Source organism: Capra hircus, chromosome 8 (genome assembly GCF_001704415.2).
Source record: "Capra hircus breed San Clemente chromosome 8, ASM170441v1, whole genome shotgun sequence".
Lineage (NCBI taxonomy): Eukaryota > Metazoa > Chordata > Mammalia > Artiodactyla > Bovidae > Capra > Capra hircus.
Window position 1 is genome coordinate 1,505,819 of NC_030815.1, and position 22,148 is coordinate 1,527,966.

Below are 22,148 nucleotides of genomic sequence, written 5' to 3' on the forward strand. Positions count from 1 at the left end.
TAGGCCTTCTTTTGCGCTGATATGGCAGACTCAGACTCAGCGTGGCAGAGCTGCGTAGTTGTGACTGTTCGGCTTCCAGAGCCCAGCAGGTGGACTCTTTGGCTCTTTTGCTGACCCCAGTTTTAGATTGTGAACGCTTCGGCGTTTGTTCCGCTTTCTTCCTAGAGCTCTAGTGTGGTTCTGTGCCCACACGGTGCAGTTTATGGGCTTACACAAGGGTTAGGTAGGCAGAATAGGGAAAAGGAGCCCGAATTGGTGGTGGCTGCAAGACAAGGAAGGGAAAAGCCCGAGAAAATAACAACAAAAGAAGGCCCGAGGACCGGACTGAGGACCTCAGGTAAGACAGACAACACTCCTGCCTGGCCCAATTTACATAGGACAGGCCCAGGGAGAGAGAAACATATAAATAGAGGAGCCAAAGCTCGCTCGCTCGCTCTCTCTCCCGCACGCTGGGGCGCTCTTCTTGTGTCTTCGGATCAACGTGCCCTGACGCCTCGAAGATGGATTTCCCTGCTATCTTCTAAGTAAAATAGAGCTGTCACACTGAGCTGTAACACTGATTTGTCTAAGAGCTACGACATGGTCCATTCGAGACCTGAGAGCTATAACACGGTCTATCCAAGACCTGAGAGCTGTGACACGCCGAGGGGGCTTTAATGTCCATCACTCCAAATCTTTGCTGTGACGAGACAAAGAGCCGAGGAGCACACACTCGCATGACACAAGTGTAAGTGCAGGGAGAGTTCCCGGACTTTGCCTGCTGGTTGGACAGCATGTGTGCAGCTTTCCCTTCTCAACGAGGCTGCACGGGTTGATACTGAACCTAATGATTTTGTTCCAGGACCTCTTTTCCCCATATCTTTGCCAGCTCAGTGCGTTGGCCAGCCTTTTAAATCTTTACCAGTCTGGTAGAGGAGAATGATGCTGTAGGTTTGCTCTGCGTTTCTTTTTTGTGTTAGATTGAACTTTTCAAATTTAAGAGCCAGTTGTGTTTTTGTGAATTGTCTTTCAGTCCCCTTTCTTGTACCCTCAAGTCTGTTGCGTAGTGGACACTGGCCAAATATTATGTATTGAGTTCTGGCGAGGGAACCTGCTTGCTGACACAGTTGATGTAGAAGAGCGAGAGAGACGTTGTCAGGGAGAGAACTTCCTGCTGGGACAGAGTCTTGACCTGCAGCCCGCACCTCCACTGAGCATTGTCTTTGCTCCTGGACAGAATACAGTTGCCTTTTTGCGAGGGCAATTGTAATTTTCTTCAGTGTATCTGCCTTTATCTTCAATGTATCCATCTTCATCTTCAGTGTATCCTCCTTCAATGTATCCACCTTCAGTGTATCCACCTTCAGTGTATCCTTCTTCAGCGTATCCTTTCAATGTATCCATCCTCTGCCCCATGTTCCCACTTTGTGGACTCTGCCCTGGCCGCTGGTAACCAGGAAGTGCTGCAGAGCTCCCTTCCCCAGGGCGCCCTTGGATGACTTAGGAAGGTGGCTTCTGGTGCTCTCCTGAGAGTGGGGCAGGATGTGCCCTAGTCCTTTTTCTTACTTCCAAGTTTGAGATGCATTTTCTTAACGCTTTCCTTCCTCTGTTGATGTAACTATTTCAAGTGATCCTATTTCTTTAGGAATTACTAATGAGCTGCATAGCTGTCCATTGTCGCTCACAGAACACGCTCATTGTTCCTTGTTGGCTCTGCAGGAACTCACTACACAATGACCAACGGGGGCAGCATCAGCAGCTCCACACACTTGCTGGATCTTCTGGACGAGCCCATCCCTGGGGTTGGCACCTATGATGACTTCCACACCATCGACTGGGTGCGAGAGAAGTGTAAAGACAGAGAAAGGCATCGCCGGGTACGTTTGCTCAGTAATCTTGACAGCAGCAGCGCACAGAGAGATCCTTGAATAATTTTGTATTTCTGCCGGTGATCTCAGGCTGCCAGAATGTTACAAGTATATTTAAGTAAGGTTCCGCATATTATAAGTAATACGGTTTTTTCTCTATACCTTTTAAAAGTTTATTTACATCCTTTATCTTTCTGGAAGGGATTTGAAGCAGCTTACAATCAAAGAAGTAGAGGAAGACAGAATAGGAGGGAAAGGCAAAGGCCTGTGAGTTGGAGAAGATCAAGCCGAGTTCAGGAGGTAGCAGTCAGCCTGGCGCTTGACTTTGAGCATCAGGCCAAAGAGGAAATGTGTTAAATAATTTCAGTTGTTGGAAAAAGAAGCAGCTTACTGGGGAGATAGTTTCCTGGGGCTTTGCTATTTTATCTCCCTTCTTGGTTTTAAATCCTGAGCTATTTCTCAGATTGAGTCCTGTGTGGACATATGGAATGTTGGTGTAAAGTACTAATCAATAAAAGAATGGCTTTTGCTTAAAAACTACAATGTATGTTATCTTTTTTGTTGTTGTTTGTGGTTTATTGATAGTGTCATTCAAAAATTTTAAGAGGAAAAAAAAATCTCTTGAAAATAAAATTCCAAATTCTGAAAGGCCATTTGCAAATTTGAGCTCTGAAGTTAACTCATAGATGTAATAATAATTGCTTGTACAAATGAGTTACTACCTTTCGTAATAATGTCTATATATCTATTAAACCTGAAATTGGACTTAGATTATATTGTTTATGAAAAGTACTGCTTCTGAGATTCATTAGTCACTATTCACCCTTTCTGCAAATAAGACATGACAACATATTAGATGATAAGACTGAGAAATTTCAAAACCATACCCTTAAAAGTAACAATAACAAGCTCATTACATGTTAACACAATGTTTTTATGAAAAATAGCTATGTTCCAAGATAAACAATGCTCAGTGAGAGAGCGGCGCTGGACTGCATCTTCATGAACCTCCCTCATTACTGTCTGGTCTCCTGAGAGCCGCTGGGCTCTCTTACGTGCTGCTGCAGACTGCTGGGCGTTTCGATTGAAGTACATGAAGAAAATCCAGCCTCACAGCCACGTAGCTGGAAAAGCCAGGAGCATTTTAATAACCTTTTCAGATCGTTGTGGATTTTCTTCTTTGATGCTGCAAGGCAGTGGCAGGGACATGTAGTTAGTTTCTTAAAGGCTAGCTGCCATGTGTGCCCTAGACCTGCATCAGCGAAGCCCTTGTCTTTGGTCACGTTAGAATCCTCTGGTTCCCCTTGAACTTCGCGTGAACGATTCTGTCATGTTGTGCCGTGATCCTTTGGCAAATACTGATTCACTGATTCATGCGGTTCTTTGAACAGTTGACATGTTCATTGTACCGTGTCAGTATATAGTTTCAAAAAAGCCACATTTGTTAATGTCAACACTAATCTCCTCGGAAAAGTCTTTAACTATTGAGATCTGTCATTCTTATAGTAATGGATATAAGTTCTCTAAAATCCTCATTTTTATTTTGAAGCTCAAAATCTGTCATTGGAACCAAATACACATTTTACTTGAAATGACAGGCTTACTTGGTTCGTTTTTTTGAGAAAAATACCTGTCAAATTTCCAAGTCTGAAAAACCAGAGTTCCAGTATGTTTTTGTTCAAGTAAGAATGGCACTCCGTGAAAGTGGCTTATGCTGCAGGCCAAACAGACCACACAGAGGCTCTTCCTCGGGCAAGCCGCCTCCTTCACGGTGTGTGAGAAGTGCTCTGTGTGCAGTCTTAACGTGTAGTGTTCAGGAGTTGCACGTCCAGTGTTACGTTGTCCCTTTAATTTTTTAAAATACAATCATGCATATTTATATACTTACTTTTCTTAGATAAATGGGAGCATCCTATACGCGTGGATGCTTTGCTTTTCTCCCCGACATGATACTGCAGTCATCTCATTCTTTTCTAATGACTACAGAGTTTCTCATGACACAGATGTAACTGCAGTTTATTTGACCAATACTGTTCTGATGAACGTTTAGATGACGTTCAAGTTTCTGCTTCATATTGTATTTTATTAAACATTACAGTTATTAAGAAAAAGCAATGTGAGATTTATTATTTTTAAAAGGAATGTCCTACCTTCAATCCTAGAGCAAGGTGAATATCTGTAATTGGTTGCTTATAACAAAGGAGGAGTAAAATTGCCTCCTTCAGCCTTTTGAAAGTGGCCTTGTGGCTTGAAATAGACCAGATGCTTGAAAGAGACCAGATCATTGAGTTCTGGCTGTAGCCCTCCCACAGGGCGGTGGAGCAGGGAGTGCCTGGCCTGAGAGTGGCCTGTGGAGCAGCCGGCCGCAGGACAGGGAGGGGCGGGCGCGGTCGGGGGGGGGGCTGCTTGTGAAGCGCACGCTGACTGAGGGAGCAGACTGGCCCTGGGCGTCTCCGGGTGAGAGCGGGCGTCAGGTCCGGCGGCGGCCTCTGCCTCGCGCGGCGACGGCACCCTGCCTGTAGCATTGGCACACTGGCACGCTACGGGCCTGAACGTTTCGGCGGCCCCTTTATTCACAGGACTGTGTTCTGCGTTTTCGGGCACAGTCCTCTTCGTCACTGCTTGCCTTTTGGGACCACTGCATGCCGCTTAACTGCTAGAACCAGAGAAAGAGAGAAAGAGCAGGGAGCGACGGCCACTTCTAGCTGTGATGTCTTATTTCTGTCACTATAAAAGGTGCATGCCAGCTAACATCGGTGCAGTCTGAAGCAATCTGGGTCAGCGTCTGTGTGGACGGTGAGGCCCTCGCTCTCATTCTGAGGCTCTGGGTCAATGCTTGTCATCTGATTCACAGGCGCGGCAGCTGTCTGACCTGCTGTTTCTGCCCCAAACTCACTCACTCTATTGTTTAGTTGAGAAAGTACTGTTCCATGTATAGTAATTGAGGAAATTGTTGGATTCTAGAATTGTGGCTGCTACTCACGGTTTAAAGAATGAAGCATGACCATTTCTAATTTCAGATCAACAGCAAAAAGAAAGAATCAGCATGGGAGATGACGAAAAGCCTGTACGATGCGTGGTCAGGGTGGCTCGTGGTGACGCTGACAGGGTTGGCATCAGGTAAAGAGGACTGTCCATGCAGTGCTGCTCTGGTTAGCAGGACGATTAATAGTTCTCCCCTCCTTCCTGCGGGTTTTTTTTTTTTTTCCCCCAGAAACTTTTGAATTTTTAGAAGCATTTGTTTTGTTTCTTTCCTTCAAAAAAATATCCTTAAATGTAAGAGTGGGAGGTGGGAGTCTCAGAGCTCTGGGCTTGGCTCAGTCACCTTAAGTGTCCAATTTGATCTTTGTCACTCATTGTCTTTATCTGTAAAATACCTAGTCTGCACCAGATGGTCGGTAAAGTGTATTTCAGTGTCAATATCATAATAAACAGGTAATATTTATTGAGTGCTTCCTATGGGTCATGCCCTGTTCCAAAAGCTTTGTGTGTGTGTAGACCTCACGGCAGTCCCGTGGTCTGACTCGTGCAGATGGGGGGCTGAGCACAGAGAGGTTAGGCGACTTGACGAGGGGTCACAGCTCGTGAGTGGGCAGGCCACGGCTAGGGCCGGACTTCAGGCTCCAGTGGGCCGCAGAGTGCTCAGCAGCCCGGGGCGTGAACGGAGTAGGGGCGGAAGATGTGCGAGCCAGCGGGAAGGGCTGCTTTGCTGACTTTGAGCTTCTACCACGGAAGAGCATGTCCTGAAGAGCACGACAGAAAAGTACACAGTTGTGGAGAGAATAGAGGGAAGCCCTGAGATTCTGAGGTGTTTATGTGACCTGTTCACCTTCTTATATGAGAAGGACTTAGATTTTGACCATCAATTTGTGTATTCTTTGTATTCTGTTTCATTCCTGCCATGAGTTTCACTAAATCTAATGGTTATTCCATTATAGTGAGCTTAAGATCCTTTGTAAGTCTATGAATTGGGTTTTCAATTAAAAAACACCAGTAGAAACTCTGATGTCACAGCCAGAGATGAGGCTCTTCTGCCAAGGGACAGCCTTTGAAAGAGTCAAATACATTTAAAAAGTTACAGTCAATTTCAATGGCATAACTAGTTTTAATTTCAAAGAAGAACAGTTCTATTTTAAAGAATAGCTATTTACGGTTGTAAATAGAATGCATATTGTAAGATTTGAAAACCTTAGGTTCGTGTAGTATTTCCCGTATGACCGTTTATTGTAGGGCATCCCCAGCTCTCCTTGACCCTGTAAGTTGACAGTTTCGGAGGCCCCAGAAGTGGACTGTCTTCAGCGCCTCCAACATCTTTTGCAGGGGCACTGGCTGGGTTAATAGACATTGCGGCCGACTGGATGACGGACCTGAAGGAGGGTATCTGCCTGAGCGCGCTCTGGTACAACCACGAGCAGTGCTGCTGGGGGTCCAACGAAACCACGTTCGAAGAGAGGGACAAGTGTCCACAGTGGAAAACGTGGGCAGAGTTGATCATAGGCCAGGCCGAGGTGAGTCCTGCCCTGTGTCCCAGTGGATTAACAGTCAGTACAGGGAAGCCGGTCTCCAGTTCACGAACGAGCTAGAGGACTGCCCCTGTCCTAAGGGGAAAGAGGGGAGTGTATAAAACGATAGGATGGAAGATAGGAGACGGCACTGCTGTGAGTAGGATTTAAGCACTGTTTGAAAAGCTCTGGTGTTAGTTAGCTGCTTAATCAGAAGCAAGGCTGCTGCGTTGTGATGTAGACTGTGTTTTTATTGTGGAGATGAAGTGCAGTAGGAGCTGTATAAACAGAGGTTAATATGGAGCCAAGCTATCAAAACTGCTCATTAACATTATTATATCACAGTTGTTTGGGAAGTATAGGTTATCAAGAATTGTAAAGTAAGTCTTAACTGGAGATAAGTTTATAGAAATCCTTAGATTTTTCCTTGTGGCATTACAGTATTTACATGATTATTTTACTGTTGATATTTTATAAAGCACATTTAAAAGTCAGAATGTCATATATATATGTATGAAGAACATTTTAGAAGTTAGAATAGTATATATATATTTTATATACATATGTTTTTGAGGACTTATGGATATGTTTTTAGAATTTTCTTGTAGTTGAATCTTAGAGCTGAAAAGAATGAGATGGGCAGTGTACTGTCTCCCACTTTATCTCCAGAATTGCTGCAAATGAAAGCTGAGTGTGAAGGCAGTTTTATCTTCACCAACTGTTTTCAAAAACTGGTTTGTGGGTTGGCAGAGATTGAAGTGCAGCTGAGATTCTTGGCAACAAGACTCTGGGGATCAGAAAGCAGCTAGGGAAAATATTAAATAGATTGTCTCCTTCCATGTACAGTATAAATATGTTTTAGGTTCCACTTAAGTAGTTTGCTCCGTAAAGCTGTCACAGTTGCGGTAGTAAACCACGAGCCTTTGCAGAGCTTGCCGCAAGTTGCTTAGGTGGCAAGCACTGGGACTAGCAGTGCCCGCAGCAACTAGCGAGTTCGTTCTGTTGAACCCTTTGGTTTCAGGGTCCTGGCTCGTACATCATGAACTACATGATGTACATCTTCTGGGCCTTGAGTTTCGCCTTTCTTGCCGTCTCGCTGGTGAAGGTGTTTGCGCCATACGCCTGTGGCTCTGGGATCCCAGAGGTAAGCCCTGCAGCGCTCAGTGTCTTAACATTTTGTGATCCTGATGCTTAAGTTTTTGCCCGTGGGAGGCGAGATAATGGTTTCGCTGGGGAAAAAGTTTGTCTGTCATACAAGAAAGAAAAGTTTTTAAATGTCCACTGATAGTAGACTTTGTTGAAAGAAATCCTTCCCCATAGTCATTCCATTGTTTTCTGGAGAGGTCGATTTTTTTTTTTTCTCACTCTAATGTAGTACATAACTAAACAAATATCAGCACTCAGTTAAACACCAAGAACTTGGAAAATGTCAGCTAAAATTCTTTGGTGAATTAGTTAATGTTTTTCTCTTATGAATTGGATTTGAATATATTTATTCTCTTTTTACAACTTTTTAAATTAGATAAGATAACCCTTGAATTTGGCAAATAATATTTATAATGATTTTATACTTTAAATATTTGATCATAGTATAAAGTTGAGGTTTTACTTTCTATCAGTAATAATGTGAAGAATACATTTAGGACTGAACATGAACTTACTTCCCCCCCACACCCTTTTTATTTTTCTGTCTTAAATAAGTTACTAGCTTTTTCTAGTGCATAGCTTTTAAAAGCAATGTTAGTGATCGTAAAGCTGCATTAAGAACATCTTTAATACGGAACAGTACCATATAGTATTCACCAGTTGTCATACGTCCTTCTTAATATATAAGAAAATATTACACGTAATTACACATTTTATTCTGAGAAGACATACTGTCTTTGAAGGCAAAATACCTTTATTTCTGACACAAGAGTGTCTGAAATGTATCTAACTGTATTGTATTTCTATAGTAGAAATATTACGATTTACCATTAGCTGGTTATGTAACTGTACCCCCTGTAACGAAGCCTGTAGCCCCTTATCATGGCCTGGTATTTCAGTTTTGTTCATGAGCTAGGGCTGCCTTGTACCCTTGCAGGGGAAGAGAGTTAGAATATGTTACAGATTTATTATATAGAGCATAATAGTTCAGACTTTCAGAAAATGAATTGTGAATCTTCCCATTGCCCACTGAAATTTGCAGTTTCTTAAAGGAAATTAAGCTACTTTGATCTCTCCTTTGTAGATTAAAACTATTTTGAGTGGATTCATCATCCGAGGCTACTTGGGAAAATGGACTTTAATGATTAAAACCATCACATTAGTACTGGCTGTGGCATCAGGCTTGAGTTTAGGAAAAGAAGGGCCCTTGGTCCATGTTGCCTGTTGCTGTGGAAACATCTTTTCCTACCTCTTTCCGAAGTACAGCACAAATGAAGCTAAAAAAAGAGAGGTAAGTGTATTCTGTCATTCATTTAACAGGCGAATATCCGCTATATACACTTACTGCTTGAACAGTCTCACGTATTTTACTGTGTACTCTTTGGGTGAATTCTGTACTCAGATTCAAGTCGTAATGTGAGACTTCCTTGGACTCTTTCCCCCTTTCTGAGTGGTCTCTAGAGTTGGCCTGGTGTCTGTTGGTTTCAGTAGGATTTCAGAAATATTTTCCTTTGCTTTTGCTTTACCTTACACCTTTCCTCCTCTGACATGTTTCCCAAATGGTGCGTTGCTTTCTCTCCTGGTTCTCCCCATCGGTGATTCTCTGGAGTGGGGCTTCTCACCAGCTGTTTTCCTCTGGAGGAGGGGTGCCACCTCAGGGGGCTTGCGGCTCCTTAGGGAACCCAGAGGGCGTCAGACCACCTGAAATTGATACTGGTTCACAGTGAAGGGCGGGTAGCACCTGCTTTTTACTTGGCTCTTTAGGGCAGCTTCCTTTGCCCTTTCGTTCAGGTCATCCTGAGATCGTGGAGACATTGAAACCTGATGTTTGCAGGTTGCTGTGGATATTTTCTAGAAGAAAAGTGGGCTCCTTGCACCTTCTTATTAGCTCCAGACTGTGGGAGCCCCATCCCTTCGTGTCCCCTGTCTAGTCTGCGTTTTGTCAGTTCACTCCCATTACTTGCTGTTGGACCTTGACATTGTGGGGGAAGATTTGTTATTTGTTCTCTATAAGTGCAAAAATTACCTTATTAGGTAACATTATAGAAATTAACTTTACCTGGATTTTGGTGTAAACACATTGTGATGTTTATGACTTAACTTGATTCTGACACCTTGGGGTATACATGGCTGGCTTTCATGTTAATTGAAAGCATTTAGGCCTCATATTTTGATTTTCTTCCTTTGCCCACTTCTTTTGATATGTTTAAATGCTTCTTAGATACTTATGTGGAACAGATTAAAACGTCTGTGAGTTGTAGTACTTGTGTGCTAGCTTGACTATAGATTCTGTTCAAGCTAGAATCAGAAGATTCTGCAAGGTGTGTTGTCTGCAGTCGTGCTGGTGGGAAAACACTGAAACATAAGCCTTGCTGCTCCCTGTCAGAGTCTGCATTCTCAGGCCAGGCACAGTTTAAGTGAAACACGAATTTGTTCATTTTTAATTTGCCAACTAGCAACCTGACTGTGGAGTTCATGCTCATAACACTTAGAATTTAATTTGTTATTATTTCAGATTTCTCTTTCAAAGATGTACAAATTCAGTGTTTGAGAAAATGCATTGGTAGCCTCAGATATTTGCTGGAGTCAAGTAGTAGAAGGCATAAAGACTCTTCGGAAAAGTGGCTAATTATGAGTAGATGCCCAGTGACTGTGTGTGTGTTTGGCTTCATGCTGGTGGGAGCTGGAGGGCGACCCTGGGTTCTGTTCCTTCCTTCCCGTGGCCTGTGGGGGGGGGCGCTCGGGATGGCCAGCCTGGGCCCTCGGGGCAGCCGGGTTTGCACCTTCACGTGAGGCTTCCGTGGTGGCAGCAGCCATCTCTTCAGAGGACTCAGTTGACTGAAAATGTAGGGAAACGTGATGGGTTTGCAGTTCCCTGGTCATTTCTCTAGGATGTGGACTGAAGCAATGATTAGTGATGAAACAGTGAGCCCTAAAATCTGAAGAAATGACATCCTGCTTAAAAACAAACGGCTCTCCCTGAGCCCCAGTCCTGGCTTGCTGGTCTGCTCATGCAGGCGTCCTGATGCTTGAATTCATTGCCTTTTCTCCTTTACATCCTGTTTACGTTGGTATATATCACGCAAATGTGTGTTGACTGAGTATTGAATATTTGAATAACTTTTAAAGCAGAAGAGAAACAAGGGGTTTTAGAAGAAATATTTGTGTTTGCTTGGAGAGGAAGGTGACATATGAGTTAGATTTGGAAGGGGATGTAGACACTCTGAGTACACGCAGACACAGAGTTTGGCCTGCTGAGCCTGTAAGCGTATGAAACGGCTGCGTCTTCTTCGTAGGTGCTGTCGGCTGCCTCCGCTGCAGGCGTCTCTGTGGCTTTCGGCGCGCCAATCGGAGGAGTGCTGTTCAGTCTGGAAGAGGTAGGTTAAGACGGCAGCTGCCACCAGTAATCATATGAGGCACAGGCACCATTAAGTGTGTATTTTGGCACACTTCTCAGTCTTGTTAGCTGCTGTGATAGATACTTTGTTTTTAAGTTTTCAAATTTGTTTTTATAGTTGCTTTTCACTCTTTCTTACATTAAAAAAATCATAAAAAGTAATATGTATGTTCTTTATTGAGAAGTCTTTCAAAAAACATTATCCATACATGTGATTATTTAAAATTTAACCTTTTTGACATGATTAAAAGTAAGCACAAATGAATTAAATAAAAAATATTTGAAACAGTCCTTATTTGCTAAATTATAGCTTTGTTTTTATTTAAGATTTTTAATCAGTTTCTAAGTCATCTTTTTAACTTTTGTGTGTGATTACTTCTGTGCCCCTTATTGATGTTTAAGGAAATAATTCTAGTCACTTCAGGGGAATATTTTGTTTTTGTTCTCTCATTGGTGCTTAAGAGTTTTTACACAAAAATGTGACTCAGAAATGGTTTAAAATTTACTTTTCTCCCCCAGTTGTTTACGTTCTTTTTGCTTCAGTAGAGAAGAGGGAAATTTAATCCTTTTTTTGTGAACTAACAAGAGCGGTGATGGTACATTTATTCTTAACTAACACGACTGAACTGAGGTGAAGCTCCCTTTGAAAATAACACAATGCTAGGTATTTTAAATAGTTATTAGACAGTTATAATCAGTCGACATTACAAATTTGTAACGGAATGATAGCCACGGTTACCAAGATAGTGGTGTTCTTCTTACTGTATGATATGTATAGAATCATGTATGAATTCTAGCTGCAGCAAAACTTAGAGCATTGGTACTTACTGCCAAGTTGTGACATATCAGAGTGGCTTTCTAAAATCACCACATTAATTTCCCCCTTGGTTTTCTAGGTCAGCTATTACTTTCCTCTGAAGACTCTGTGGAGGTCGTTCTTTGCTGCTTTGGTGGCTGCCTTTGTTCTGAGATCCATCAATCCGTTTGGTAACAGCCGCCTGGTCCTCTTCTACGTGGAGTATCACACTCCATGGTACCTGTTTGAACTGTTTCCCTTTATCCTCCTGGGGGTGTTCGGCGGGCTCTGGGGAGCCTTCTTTATCAGGGCCAACATTGCCTGGTGTCGCCGCCGCAAGTCCACCAAGTTCGGGAAGTACCCGGTCCTCGAGGTCATCGTGGTGGCGGCCATCACCGCAGTGGTCGCCTTCCCCAACCCGTACACGCGGCTCAACACCAGCGAGCTGATCAAAGAGCTGTTCACAGACTGCGGGCCCCTGGAGTCGTCCTCCCTGTGCGACTACAGGAGCGACATGAATGCCAGCAAGATCGTGGACGACATCCCCGACCGTCCCGCGGGCCTGGGGGTGTACTCTGCCATATGGCAGCTCTGCCTGGCTCTCATATTTAAGATCATAATGACTGTGTTCACTTTTGGCATCAAGGTAAGTGTCCACGTGAGGGGGTCCTGAGGTAACCGTGGCGGGTCCAAGACTTACGTGGAACGAGAAACAAAGGTTTTATCTGAAGATGATCCACAAATATAGGCTGAGGAAGCTCTTTGGGGGTTAATTTTTAGTTGTGGGAGGAAGACTTCTTTAGGATATCTTGTTGAGCACGGTGTCTGTTGCTGTGTAGCGGCTGACCCCAAACCTAGCAGCTTAAGAGAGCTGCTCACTGTGCCCTCACTCTTGGCTCAGCAGGTGGGGTACTCAGCTGCGAGGCTGTTTGTGGTCAGCTCCGCGGCCGTCCGCAGGCACGGCTCGGGCCGGGCCTCTCAGAGCCATCCGTATGTCAGGCAGCAGGGCCGAGCAGGTTCCGACAGCTGGGATGAACTGCGAGGCTGTTTGTGGTCAGCTCTGCGGCCGTCTGCAGACACGGCTCGGGCCAGGCGTTCTCAGAGCCATCCGTGTGTCAGGCAGCAGGGCCGAGCAGGTTCCGACGGCTGGGATGAGCTGCGAGGCTGTTTGTGGTCAGCTGTGCGGCCGTCCGCAGACACGGCTCGGGCCAGGCCTCTCGTGTCAGGCAGCAGGGCCGAGCAGGTCCCGACGGCTGGGGTGGGCCGCCAGGGCTCCTGCCCTGTCTGTCCATCTGTCTGTCTGTCTCCGGTCTCTGGCTCTTCCTACACGATGGCCTGGGTATGATGGGGGAGGTGAGGCTGGTAGGTGCCTCTTGTGGCAGCCCAGGGTCCCCACAGTGAGGGTCCTAAGAGGACCGTTTCTAGCCCAGCCCAAGATGTCTCCTGCGCACGCCGCCTGCTGTGTTTTTCCTCTGCGTATGGTCACCAAGGTCCCGGGTTCTTGGGAGGACATGCTCTCTACTTCGGGGGTGGTGTCAGAGTTGTGATCATGTTTTAAAGCCACATATTAGCTTCCTATTGCTGCTGTGACAAATCACCACAAAATCACACACATTTAATACAGTCGCAGAGATCAGAACTCCAAATTGGATCTCGCTGGGCTGATGTTACCAAGTACACAGGAGTGACGGAGGTTCTGGGCAAAATCAGTTTTCATGCCTTTTCCCGCCTCCAGGAGCCTTGGCCCATGGCCCCCTTCCTTCTCTTCAGAACCAGTGTGTCTCGTCATATCTCGTTTTATCTCCACATTCTCAATTTATTCTCCGCAAATTTTTCTTTCACCTTTCAAAAGCCTTTGTGATAGTTCAGGCCCATATCATCATCCCTGATAATCTGCTTTAAGGTCAGCTGATTAACGCCCTGAACTCCTCCTTGTGTGCTACAGACCACATTCCCAGGAAGCAGGGTGTGGCTGTCCAGTGTGGGGAGCCCCAGCTCAGCATCCTGTGTCACTGCAGAGCAGGCCTAAGACCCCCACCTCCTCCACCCTGGCTGAAGCTCTAATGTGCAGGAGAATGAGATGCCTGTTTGATGCCTTCTAGGGGGGCGTTTTGGGTTGGGCTGGAGAAGGTGGTTGGTTACTCGGTAACTCAGTTGTTGGGATTGTTAGGGAGACTGCTGCCAGGGCTTGCTGCAGCTTTATTTCTGCCCTGTGAGAGGAGGGTCGTACTACCCGTGCAGGGCAGGTGCGCAGAGAACTCGCCTCACTGAGCGTCTGCCCTGTCGCAGGTCCCATCTGGCCTGTTCATCCCCAGCATGGCCATTGGCGCCATCGCCGGCCGCATCGTGGGCATCGCGGTGGAGCAGCTGGCCTACTATCACCACGACTGGTTCATCTTTAAGGAGTGGTGTGAGGTCGGCGCTGACTGCATCACCCCCGGCCTGTACGCCATGGTCGGCGCGGCCGCATGCCTAGGTAACGAGACTGGGGCGGGGGGGGGGGGGGGCGGGCGGTGTGTGTGTGTCTGCCTGGCTGGCTGGCTGAGAGTAGTGGGATCAGGGAGGAGGGCCCAGCGGGGGCATCAGCCTGTGCAGAACTAGTTTTCACTTTACCTGTCCCTGAACACACGTTAGTGTAAAACTGTAGGTGTGGTTAGCTTCATTTCAGTACCATGTGATGCTTTATGACAGCAAATGTCTCAGACAACAAGGCTTGCTTAGTCCTGTCTGAGGAGTTGCTTACTCTTTCCTTGGCTTACCTGTGACGTCTGGCATGGTTCCTGGGCCCACACTCCAGCAGAGCTCCGAGCACCTTCACCCGAGCTCTGTGGTGATGATTGTGCGCCATAGTAAAAGGTTTCTTTATCAGCTTACTTCTGCTTAAGGTGCTTCAATAGCAGAAGAGGAAAAGATAGCTTTAATGAAAACCAAAACACTGGCATTAAATTCCTAAGAATCTATTTCTTATCCTCTTGAACATGAAAAATTGTTACTTTTTTTATATTTAAAATGTCAGCATAATTTTGGTTATAATATTTAGGTATACTTGCTATTTTGACTTAGTTCTGCTCAGTGAGTTAAAATTGTGTAGTTACTGATCTTCAGGTGTGTCATAGGTGAAAGTGACGGAGAGAGTGGTTCTCTCTAGAGAAGCAGATACTCATCTGTCCCATGGGGAAGTGGGGAATAACACAGAAAGGAGTGTGAACACAGGCCCTCCTGCCACCAGGGGTTGCAGAGCCTCGAGCTGAGCGGGCGGCAGGGGCTTGGCTGGGGCGGACGTGCTGAGAGAGGCGCGGGCTTGGCAGGGGGCGACTTGATTCACAAGGCCAGGAGTGTGCAGACAGCAGAGCTGGGATGATGGACCTGGCATTCGTGGGGTCTGAAGAAACTGGCAGTGTTGCAGGGGAGAGCATTGTGGGCACCTCGGGAAGTGTGAGGAGGAGTGTGATTCTCATCAGGACGAGTTTGTGTTTGGAATCGGTCAGGTCTGTAGCAGGGTTGTGGCTTTGCCACTTTCAACGTGAGGGCTCTGCGAAAGTTCCTTTACTTCGTGATCTTTTATTTTCTTCAAAATGGAAGTAGTAACTACTTGTCTCTTGCTATTGGGGGTTATAGACAGTGATACGCATATAAAACTGTTAGCATAATACCTGATAAAATGTACGTGTAGTTAAAAATGATAGAAGCTTTTGTAAACTGCTTGGGGCATCCATAGCATAATGCAAATATGTCACATATAGTGGGTTCTTTCTGCCTTCTGTTCTTAGGCTAATAACAGAAAGTGAGGTTAAGCTTGATACTGTATAGACTGCGATCCCCTGGTAGGATGTCAAACAGAGAAGCAGCATGGGAGAAGTAGCACCGAGGAGAGGTTAACCTGGGAATGCGGCTGGTCAAGTGGATGGAAGGTGATGGGGGCTGCAGTCAGGGAGGGAAGATGGAACGACTCAGGTTGCAGAAGAGTCCTGAGGGCCAACTAGGCTGGTAGGAGTGAAGATACTGTGAAAGGGACCCCTGCACAGAGGTCTGCAGAGCAAATCTGAGTGGACGAGATCAGAGTCTCGGTGCCAGAGTAAAGGGATGAATCAGGAGTGGCCACTCGGTTGTCAGGAGGGACATGGTGCCCGGCGGTGGCTTCAGGGAGGTTGCGTGGAGAGCTCTTTGGAGAGGAGGAGGAGCTTGGTTTTGAGTGTGTGGTGGTTTCTGCGCTAAGGGTCACCTGAAGTCTTCACAGCTGGAAATGAGGCAAGCATGACTGTAATAAGATAAGGTATGAGTAGCTGGAGATGGGGGGCAGGCAGCTCAGTGGGTGGAGAGGCCTGGGTCAGGGAAGGGTGGGGCCCTGTGGTGGTCTTGTGGACACTGTGAATGGTTCAGAAGGCCTTTCTGAGAGTACTACAGTATTAACAGAAATCACAAGGTGTCCAAACGTTTTCACTCATTTTGAAGAGATTTAGAGGACAGATGCATTAATTTAATATTCTACCCACAGGAGTTTAATTTGTAAGTGGGTGGTAAATAAGTTAGCTATGATATGCTTCTCTAAACTTTTAAGAATTAACCATCAGCTTTCATGGGGTGAGGTTATGCCACTATTATAGTGTTAAACCGAAACAGCAGACCGTTTTAGAGCTGGTCAGCTGTGTGTGTGTTTTTTTTTTTAATCTGAAGCATAACAGGTTTGAAATGTTATAAAGAAGATGGGTGTTTCTCGGGATCTTATCGCAGTAGTCGTGATCTTTTTCACAAAGTTGTGTTTATAGTTTGGGTTCACCTGCCTCGTGGAGCAGTTCTGCTGCCGTGGGTTGCTGGGGCCCCTGTGCTTCCTGACGCGGGCCCTTCCTGCTTTTCAGGTGGTGTGACGAGGATGACCGTGTCCCTGGTGGTTATCGTCTTTGAGCTCACGGGAGGCCTGGAGTACATCGTGCCCCTCATGGCTGCCGTGATGACCAGCAAATGGGTGGGCGATGCCTTCGGGAGGGAAGGCATCTATGAAGCCCACATCCGGCTGAATGGGTACCCCTTCCTGGATGCCAAAGAAGAGTTCACCCACACCACCCTGGCTGCCGATGTCATGAGACCTCGGAGGAGCGACCCCCCGCTGGCCGTGCTGACCCAGGACAACATGACGGTGGACGACATAGAGAACATGATCAACGAGACCAGCTACAACGGCTTTCCCGTCATCATGTCCAGGGAGTCCCAGAGACTCGTGGGCTTTGCCCTCAGGAGAGACCTGACCATCGCCATAGGTACCCCTTAAAGAAACCCGCACACACAGATACACGCCCATCTCTGACTGGCTGTTGGCACCTGGGCACCACGGTGGCCAGATATAAATATATAATAGATTTCTGAAAGAAAGGGAAACTGGAAAATATAATCTGTCGAGTTTGTGGGAGCAACTGGTATATTGTGTATCTCTTCATCTCAGGATTTTTTTAGGAAAGGAATTTATGCTTCCATGGGTTGTTTCCCACCTAAATATTATTTGAACTTTTGATTTGGCATTATTTCGAAAGCTTGGAGTCAGACTCTTCTTGACCAGAAAAGTTCTGTTGACAATTTTCACAATAACATGAACTAGTACTGTGAGGCCTTAGTAACTGTTGAGGTATTCAGCTAAATACATTCTCATATTTGAATGCCAGTTATTGAAAATCCCATCACCTTTGGTCTGTTTCATATCCAATCCACAGGGTATTGCTTTTTTTTGATTTTGGAATTTAGATTTATACTATTAATTTTTAATATATAGTTTCAATTGAAAAAGATAATTGAGATTTTATTTTTGGTTAAGTGCCACGATAAAAAAGAAAGTACTCCTGTATTCTGTGTGGACATTCCTGAAAATGTATTGATAGTTTAAAGGCATTCGCCATCTGTGTTATTTTTTGGAGATAAACCATTTCTGAGGAGGAAGCCAGTTTTGTTCCTCCAAAATTTATTTATCCCCTCTCCTTGTAGTCCTGTAGTATTGATGAGGCCAGTAAGACTTCTGCATAATCTGATTCCTTTTCTACAGTCTGACTGTTCTTCCCAAACCCCCGGAGGTGACAGAGAGTATTTTCGTCCAGCTGTTGCTTTGATACCTACTCCCAGTGTTCAGTAGAGGACGAGCTGAACATGCAGAGCATTCAGCCTGTCCCCAAAGGTCATTCCTGTGAACCTGGCGCCTCCCTCCAGCTGACCTCTCTGGCTGCTGCAGAAGGGTTGTAAAGTATTTGAGTTCTTGCACCATTTACCATTTACGAGGGAAGGCTGGATGGTGTGATGAGCAGACTGGAAGCTGTCAGCTACAAAAGCTGTTCACGCAGACAGGAGAGGAAGTCTGTAGAGCAGCCAGTTCAGCTGCGGAGATAGAGCCTGGAGGCCTCCGCAGCCCGGCGGTCCTGGCGCTGCGAGCTCCGCTGCAGGCCATGGAGTGAGGGCCCCAGTGTGTATGGCGTCGGGGCTGCGCGCAGGCGCGCCCACCCCCGGCCACCACCACGGCCGACGCGCCACCGGAGAAGAGCTTCCTTCTCTACTTTTTTACGCTGTAAGCTATAATAGTAAACGAAGAGGAAAAGGGTCGGAATTTTGGTGTTAGAAATTTAAAGGAAAAAGCCTCGGTTTTTGAAAGAAAAGACGGTGGTGAAGTTAAGAATTATTTGTACTCCCATTGATTCTGTGGATATATTTTAAAATATTTTTTATTACTGTCTTGGGAAATAAAATATTGGCATGACAGGCTTCAGGGACTTGGGGTGCCTTAGGTCTGTGAGTTATCAAACCCTCTTGTCAGAAAGCTTGGTTACGTTGTGGTCTGTTGTACCATACCTTAAATGTTGATGCACATATGTTTTGCTGAAGTTTTAGTTTTTGGGAAAAATAGACCTGTGCACTAGATTTTTTATGTTATAAACAACATATTATATATGATGTAATATGTAGTTTATGTATATTTATATAAACTATAGTATGTAGTTTATGTAAGATATAGTATGTAGTTTAATATATTTATATAAGATATAATATATTGTTTATATATATTTATATAAGATACTTCTAAAAAGACTTTAGCAAGAAAGAATGCTGGAGTAAGTCATGAGCTGTCTTGTGTCTAGAGATAGGAAAACTCAAGATTTAAAAGACCACTTTTCCCCAGATTTATTTATAAATTCTCCATTTTAATGTTATTTTCATTAAAACTTTTTTTTTAAGTCTATGTATAGACAGTACATCCACTAAGTTCAAATTCAAGAAGGTTAAACATAGAGTGAAAACCTCTCACCACGACGCCACAGTCACCGGCTGCCTCTGCAGGCAGGCGCTTGGGCTGCTCCCGCCGATTCTGTGGACAGCGTTCTGAGCTCGCACATCAGTGTGTGTTTCCCCTTCTTTTCTCCAGCAGCAGGTTGTATCGTGCGCTGCCCTGTGTCTCGTCTTTTCCACTGTACGGCGTGCTCTTGGGCCTCTCTCCAGACCATGTTACCTTTAGCAGCTTTAGCGCCACTGGCTGGAGGTGCCGTGGAATCCGTCGTGATTATGAGTCAGCTTCCCACTGAGGGACACTTAAGATGTTTCCCTTCTTCTGCTGCGATAAACACTGCTTCCTCACACAGCTGATAACCTCACACAGTTGATGTTTTCTCTGTGCAAAGTGGGCAAATACTGGAAATGGAGTTGTTGAGTCAGAGAGCGACACACGTGTAATTTTGTAAGATGTTTTCAGACTCTTAAGTCGTGGTTCTGCCACGTGCCCTCAGGAGGAGTGAACGGCAGTTTACTGTGTTCATGTTTAGTCCAAATGGAGAGACACGCCTCCTGCCTTTTTGGGTCCAGATGGGTTAGTAAGGCTGAATGTTGTGTGGGTTTCTTTAAAATGAAGCACAGGACTTCCCTGGTGACCCAGTGGTTAAGACTGCATGCTGCTAGTTCAGGGGGCCCAGGTTCGATCCCTAGTCAGGGAACTAGATCCCACATACCCTGTGCTGCGACCAAAAGGTTAATAAAGAAGTAAATAAAAAGCAAAATGAAGCATGTATTTAACAGTACTTCTAGAGTAAATGGAATTGTCTTTTCTGTTTTCCACCTTAGGGTGTAAAAGTGGGCCTGCTCCTTTCCGTTTGTGTGCTAGGAACTGTGGGTTTTACAGGGAGACTGTGCATGTGTGAGAACTTGAATGCCGTGGACAGAGTGCCCAGGGTCAGAGAGGTGCGGGCACAGGGGCAGGCTGCCCCCTCGCCGCTCGGCTCTCCCGCCCCCTCAGGTGCTTCCGTGCCAAGTAAAGCTTTAGCGCACCCGGGGGAGGCCCTGTTCAGGCTCTCCCCACAGCAGGGTTACCAACCCCAGACCGTGAAATGGTGCTTACTCAGGAATCCGAACGCTGGTCCCTTGACCAGTCCCTTGTGTCTCTCTTTGTAGGAGTTCAAATGATCCTTGTACCTGCTCAGGTAGCTGAAACACCATGCTCTGAATAGAGAGACCCATTTGCTTCCTAAAGTAATGCAAGTCCGCCTCCTCCTGGAAGTGTGACTCTGCATCTGCATGCGCTCCTTAAAAAGAGGGAGTCCTGTCAAGGCTCAGGTGATTTCTGCTTCAAAAGCCTTGAATGACATTCAAGACCAGTTTTTTTTTTTTTTTTTTTTTTTCCCCAAAAACCAAATCTAGGAGATGTCCTGGCACTTAGTACATGTTCAGGAAGTGTGCTTGTGTCAGAAATGCCGGCCTTCATATAAAAGTGGTGTTCTCCAGACAGCACATTAGAGTCCCAGATGGACTGCCTAGGCGCGGGCCTCTAGGGCCCGTAGTAAGGGCTGTCTCCTTGCTTGTGCAGGTATAAAGGCCCATAGTTCCAGGAAAAAAGTAAATGAATTACAGTCATCGATAGCGTTTCTCTAAACTCTTCTGGGATTGTTTTATCGTTGGATGTATATTTAAGCAGTCTTTCTGCTTGTTGCACTGATGGGATAATACGTGCTCAGTTAAGGTTTCAGGTTGACCATTGGGGTTAGCTTTATAAAGCACTCGGAATGACTGTCATTCATGATGGGCCAGTAACCTGATGCTTCCTTGGGCGGACAACAGCTCAACAAGCATTTTTCCGAAGTCATTTATGTCAGATGCTGAGGGGCTTTCTCCTCCCCTGTGTCTCCCTCATGCTTTCAAGGTGTGTTGGGGAGTCGGGAGTCGAGAGTGTTAGAACCCCGCTGGGCGTTACTGCACGGTGAAGCCGGGCCTTAGTGATCCGAACGAGTGGAAAGGGTTGCAGCTTGTGTCTACGAACTTTGCTCACTGTTCACGCAGGACTGAGGCTTAGTATGTTTGTTTAAATGTTTTTGTAGCAAAATTTCTGTTCAAAATAATGTTCAGTGTGACAGATACCAAATGTGTACACAGGTTTGAATTCACACTGACTCAGCAGCAGGAACATGAGCGTTTTCGTTTTCCCTGAGTATGCGCTCCCTTTTGTGGGTTTCCTCCTCCCGCTCCGTGGTCTGCGTCCTTCCTCGGCAGTGCTCTGCCTCCCGGCCACGTCCTGTCTTGCACACTGAGAGGTGGCGGAGGAAGCAGACACGAGGCGGGAGCACCGGCAGCGGGGCCCCAGGAGCAGGAATTCACGGTCTTCACAGATAAGCCCTGAAAGTTGCCCGGTGTCCTTCAGGAATGTGATCTATGAATAGTTTCACCGCACCTCATGGCTCACTGGGAGCATTAAGCTTGAATGCCAGAAAAGAGAACTAACTAGCCGGTTCACAGCAGGGGGCAGACAGTGCGGTCCTGGCAGGAGGCTGGAGTTCTCTGGATCCAGCGAGGGCGGGCCCTGGACGGGAGGCTCCCTTAGTGAGGGCAGGAGGCTGGAGTTCCCTGTGGATCCAGCGAGGGCGGGCGGGGGGGGGGGGGGGGCGGGCCCTGGACGGGGGAGGCTCCCTTAGTGAGGGCAGGAGGCTGGAGTTCCCTGTGGATCCAGCGAGGGCGGGCCCTGGACGGGGGAGGCCCCCTTAGTGAGGGCAGGAGGCTGGAGTTCCCTGTGGATCCAGCGAGGGCGGGCCCTGGACGGGGGAGGCTCCCTTAGTGAGGGCAGGAGGCTGGAGTTCCCTGTGGATCCAGCGAGGGCGGGCCCTGGACGGGGGAGGCCCCCTTAGTGAGGGCAGGAGGCTGGAGTTCCCTGTGGATCCAGCGAGGGTGGGCCCTGGACAGGAGGCTCCCTTAGTGAGGGCAGGAGGCTGGAGTTCCCTGTGGATCCAGCGAGGGCGGGCCCTGGACGGGAGGCTCCCTTAGTGAGCGCTGTCTCATTGCTTGTGCAGGTGTCAAGTCTCATGGTCCCAGCACGCTTCCTGGTCCATCAGAGTTAGACAGCAGCAACGAAAATCATGCCGTGCTAATGATTACACCAAAAACATTTTATTTGCACAAAGATGATTTGTTATTAGTGGATTCTGATTCTGTTGAGTACAGGAGATCTCGAAATAGCT

General features: G+C 46.3%; 1 protein-coding gene across 5 annotated transcripts in view; it reads left to right on the plus strand.

Annotated features, from left to right (window-relative positions):
• Window positions 1–22,148, plus strand: part of CLCN3 (chloride voltage-gated channel 3) — a 98,271-nt gene that overhangs the window by 65,190 nt on the left and 10,933 nt on the right. For all 5 annotated transcript variants that reach the window (XM_018051805.1, XM_018051808.1, XM_018051806.1 and 2 more), the window contains 9 exons: window positions 1,699–1,856; window positions 4,868–4,967; window positions 6,168–6,355; window positions 7,371–7,493; window positions 8,580–8,786; window positions 10,792–10,872; window positions 11,789–12,334; window positions 13,978–14,164; window positions 16,545–16,943. In XM_018051805.1, the coding sequence (XP_017907294.1) occupies window positions 1,699–1,856; window positions 4,868–4,967; window positions 6,168–6,355; window positions 7,371–7,493; window positions 8,580–8,786; window positions 10,792–10,872; window positions 11,789–12,334; window positions 13,978–14,164; window positions 16,545–16,943 (1,989 nt within the window). The remainder of the gene's footprint in view (window positions 1–1,698; window positions 1,857–4,867; window positions 4,968–6,167; window positions 6,356–7,370; window positions 7,494–8,579; window positions 8,787–10,791; window positions 10,873–11,788; window positions 12,335–13,977; window positions 14,165–16,544; window positions 16,944–22,148) is intronic.